Source organism: Ailuropoda melanoleuca, chromosome 12 (genome assembly GCF_002007445.2).
Source record: "Ailuropoda melanoleuca isolate Jingjing chromosome 12, ASM200744v2, whole genome shotgun sequence".
In the NCBI taxonomy this organism is placed as follows: Eukaryota; Metazoa; Chordata; class Mammalia; order Carnivora; family Ursidae; genus Ailuropoda; species Ailuropoda melanoleuca.
The window spans coordinates 81,395,689-81,400,183 of record NC_048229.1 but is presented as its reverse complement, the minus strand read 5'-3'; the positions used below and the strand labels follow the sequence as shown (position 1 = coordinate 81,400,183).

The 4,495-nt window shown below is 58.4% G+C and overlaps 1 protein-coding gene across 12 annotated transcripts in view; it reads right to left on the bottom strand.

The window, feature by feature from the left end:
• Positions 1 to 229: 229 nt before the first annotated feature.
• The window catches only part of CPNE7 (copine 7), a 15,118-nt gene continuing 10,852 nt past the window's right edge, over positions 230 to 4,495 (bottom strand). For all 12 annotated transcript variants that reach the window (XM_034638623.1, XM_034638621.1, XM_034638620.1 and 9 more), the window contains 2 exons: positions 1,501 to 1,737; positions 230 to 927 (listed from right to left, as the gene is read on the bottom strand). In XM_034638623.1, the coding sequence (XP_034494514.1) occupies positions 739 to 927; positions 1,501 to 1,737 (426 nt within the window). In that variant the 3' untranslated portion in view covers positions 230 to 738. The remainder of the gene's footprint in view (positions 928 to 1,500; positions 1,738 to 4,495) is intronic.

Below are 4,495 nucleotides of genomic sequence, written 5' to 3'. Positions count from 1 at the left end.
TCGCTGCACCCTCTGGCCCTTCCTATTGCCTCCTGGTACACTTGCATTCCTGAGAGGATCCTTCCTTTCAGTCCAGAAAGGACCCCGAGGGCCTGAGTCTAGAAGACTCCCTGTCCCAGTGTGGGGGATGGGAGGGGGCAGACTCGCCTGCCCCACCCCTCCAGAGGGATACGGTCCTCTGCTGTAGGGGTGGGGAGGCAAGACTGGGGACAGTAAAGGCACAAATTGCTTTGAGGACGAGATGACACTTTATTATGTCTCAGCCCCCACCTGCAGACCCCACGGACCTGGGTGCAGAGGTGGGAGCAGCAGTGAGCAGGGAGGGAGGCAGGGAGCAAAGAGGAATCTTGACCATGGTTCAGGGGGCCTGGGGGCATCTTGGGGTTTCCTCCACAACTGGCAGGCAGCCGCAGGCCCCTCCTCAATGAAGACTGGGTGCAAAGCAGAAATCCCCCAATCCCTAAGCTTCCCACGTTTGGAGCTGAGCTGTGAAGCCTCCTCCAGCTCTCTCAGGAATCCCTCCCCCCACCATTCCACACCAACCTGGCGGAGGCAGGGCCAGGCATGGGGGCTACCGCCAGCACCCCCACACCTTCAGCTCCTGTTTCGGGGATCCCCAGGCCTGGATTTGTTCATCTTCAGCCTTGGGGGTCCTGGAGCCTGGCCTAGGCAATAGGGTCACAGGAGGACAGGGGCGGGGCGGGGTGGGCGCAGGAGGGCTCCGGAAGGCGGAGGCGCCTACGGGACCTCAAGGGTGCTGGAGACGGAGACTGGCCGCGCTCCCGGCTGCCCTGCCCTCTCAGGGGGGCCGGCCTCTTGGGTGTGGGGGCTGACGCCTCTCGGGGGCAGCTCCTTGTAGCTATAGTACTCCACCAGCTGTCTCGGCACTTCGGCCAGCACGCACTTGGCCAGCGCTGCCGGGGACGCCTTCAGAGCGGGACAGCGCGGTTACAGCTGGGGGCCCTCCCAGCCCTCTGGCCCCCAGCCCAGCACACCCCAGCCGCATCCTCTGGACCTGTGACCACGGCCCCCCAGCAGTGGTGGAACCTACCCCACAGCCCACCACTAAGTCTCCTGGTGGCCGGGGAGCCGTGGTGCGGGACGCAGACCCGAGGACAGGAGGCTGCAGTGCCCCCACAGCTGCTGGCGTGGGGGCGCCTCGGCCGGCTCCAGGCACTGTCCTGAATGGCCCCTGCACCCACGTGGCCCTGCCCCTCCCCCCAGGCACACAGGGCAAGTCCCAGGCTGGGAGGAGGTGGGTGACCCCCACCCCCATAAAGCCCCCGTGAGTGTGTCCTTGGGTCAGGAATTTCCTTCCTGTGTCTCACGAAGGGTCTGAAAGTGCCCGGGGAGCCCACCGTGCACTGCCTTCTCTCCCCCTTGTAGGTTCGATATTTTCAAACTAGGAAGGTTTCTAGGTGCTTGAAAGCCGCTGAAGTCCTCCCCCTGCCTGGAGCCTGGGGGGGCAGGCCCTGGACCCCCACCCTCCCAAGCACTCACGCTCTTGAGCTCCCGGAAGGGCACAAACTGCACAATGTCTCGGAGAGCCGGCTCGCCCCGTGGGGAGCGCAGGACACCGTCGTCCCCGTCCAGCGTCTGCATATCCGTGAAGTCGGCGTTGCCCACCCCCACAATGATGATGGACATGGGCAGGTGGGAGGCGCGCACGATGGCCTCCCGGGTATCGGCCATGTCGGTCACCACGCCGTCGGTCAGGACCAGCAGAATGTAGTATTGCTGGGGGCACAGGGGAAGAGTGGGCACGGGTCCCCACCCCTTCCTCAGGCCCTCGGGGTTGCCTGAGGACCCTTGAGGGCTGCATCTACCCCCTAGGCGACCTCAAGTTCCCCAGCCAGCTCCCCTCCCCCAGACAGCCTGGGAGCCACCACAGGCACCCCAAACTGGTGGTGTTCAGGCTCTTCTGAAACTGTTTTTGCTGAAGTGTAATGCATCAACCCAGAAGACATCATGAGCTCATTTACTGGGGTCAGATGCTTCCACCCGTCTCCCCACCCTGGCACAGATGGAGGGGCTGAGGCTGGCGGGGCCTGGGTCTGAACCCAAGTCTGAGGCCTGAGGAGGGTCCTGTGGACACTCAGTGGACAGGGCCTCCCACATCCTGAAGGGACCCTGGGATCCAGGAACAATTTAGAGAGGACACCCTCTGGCCCAGCCTGGCCAGGTGCTCAGCACATCAACACAAAGACAGACTGGGAATTGTTTCAAATAAAAGTCCATTTCCTTTGTTAAAAAAACAAAAAAACAGGGGTTGGGGCCCCTGAGTGGTTCAGTCAGTTACACATCTGACTCTTGATTTTGGCTCAGGTCATGATCTCAGGGTTGTGAGGTCGAGCCCTGGGTCAGGCTCCATGCTGAGCATGGAGTCTGCTGGAGATTCTCTTTCCCTCTGCCCCCCGCCCCCCACCACCGCATTCTCTCTCTCTCTCAAAAAAAAACACAAGGTGGCTGGCTGGTTCAGGCATGTGACTCTTGATCTCAAGGGCATGAGTTCAAGCCCCACACTGAGTGTGAAGTTTACTTAAAAAATAAAATCGTTAAAAAGCAAAACAAACACAAAAATCCCAAAAAACAGAGCTACTAAAAATCAGTACTAAAAACCTGGACAAGAGAAAACATAAAGTAGAAAAAAAGACGACCCTGGCCCAGTGGGCACCAACACTGTGACACCGTGTGAGAGAAAGACCAACGGGCACCCAACAGGATCACCTTTGCCAAGAAGCCCCGTCATCCCATCCCCTCCTCCCCCTCTGAGCCCCAGAGCCATGGGAGGAGTGACCGTGTACTAGGCAGTCTGAGGACCCCTGGCTGGACCCAGCTCTCAGCCCCATGTACACGGCCCCTCCTCAAGAAAGCCCCCATGTCCTCCTCCTGCTCCCCAGACTAGGTCCAGGGAGGACCTGAGCTCTGCCAGCTACTGAAACATCGAGCTCCGTCGCCCTAAGCACGGGGCCTCCCGGGACTGGGGAGGAGGTGACTGTTGTCCAGCCCCAGGAAGCCCTGTGGGCCCTGGGAGGAAGTGACCTGGACAGGAAGAGATGGTGAGGAGCACTGAGAAGTGGGTCTCAGGTTACACACGGAGCACCTCCCCCGCGTAGCATCACTGCCCTCGGGAAGCCATCTAACACCACGTAGCGGCCCGCAGGGACCTGTATGAGGCATCTTGGCTGAGAGGGAGGCTCTGAGCACCAAGAAGGACAGAGGCAGGCATGAGTGCGTCCTGGGGACACTCCCACCACCTCCCGGGAAGTCTGCCCCCGTTCACAGGAATCAGAAGACGGAACGGAACGTGGTTGAATGCCCAAGGGGCACAGTCGGCAGACCCTCCAGGACACCCCCCCCAGGTTCTCCATCAGTTGTATAGGAAGGGAGGTGGAGCACACATGCACCATCACACTGGGGCCACTTCCCCCAGTTCTGCCTGTAAAAACCATCAGGACAGGACTTCCAGCTGGCCGTGTGAGTGCTGCCGAGATAGCTCATATTTAGATATTCACATTTCAATACCGAGGGAATTACTGTCGTCTTTTAGGTGTGGTCATGGCATTGTGGCTCTATTTTCTCTCTTCTAGAGGTTATACTGATATTTACAGATGAAGTTATGTGTCTGGGATGTGCTTCAGAATCATAGGGGAAGCTGCCTGCTGTCTTAGATTTCGGACTGGACCCTATGTCAGAAATAATAGTGTTATGGAATTATTATTGGGGAAGTTAATGAAATAGGAACAAATTCTATAGATTAGATAAAACTCCTATATCTAAACTTAAAATTTCCTGAAATTGGTATTTGTGCTATGACTATCTATATACAAGAACACACAGGCATCAGGAAACACACAGAAGCATTAAGGAGTCACAGGGCAAGATGCTCAGCCTTGGTGTCTGGGGCGTCTGTCCCTGGGAGAGAAAGCCGAAACTGTCGGGCCCCAACAGGGTGAGAGACAGTCCGGGCAGCGGGAGGACGGGCAGCTGGCGGCTGGACACTGGCAAGTCCCAAGGACAGAGCAAAGCCGAAGGGCCCTACAGGTCAGGAGACCAGGACGCCAGGCAGACCCAGGGACCATAGGCAAGTGTGGACACATGCAAAAGGGGGTGAGATCAGAAGGGTGTCCTTCAGGGGCACCTGGGGGGCTCAGTTGTTAAGTGTCTGCCTTGGGCTCAGGTCATGGCCCCACATTGGGCTCCCTGCTCAGCAGGAAGCCTGCTTCCCCTCTCCCACTCCGCCTGCTTTCCTTCCCTCTCTAGCTGCCTCTCTCTCTGTCAAATAAATAAAATCTTAAAAAAAAAAAAGGGGGGGTGTCCTTCACCACCCTGGGCTTGAAACCTGAGCCGTGGTTGTGCACAGAATGTCCTTGCTGTTGGGGTGGGGGGGGGCGTCAGGAGATCCACAGCCAACACTCAAACGGTTCAGAAAGAAGTAACAGTCACAGACATACAGGAAGGGAAGGGGGGGAGGAGGGAGGAAGGGAAGGGGGGG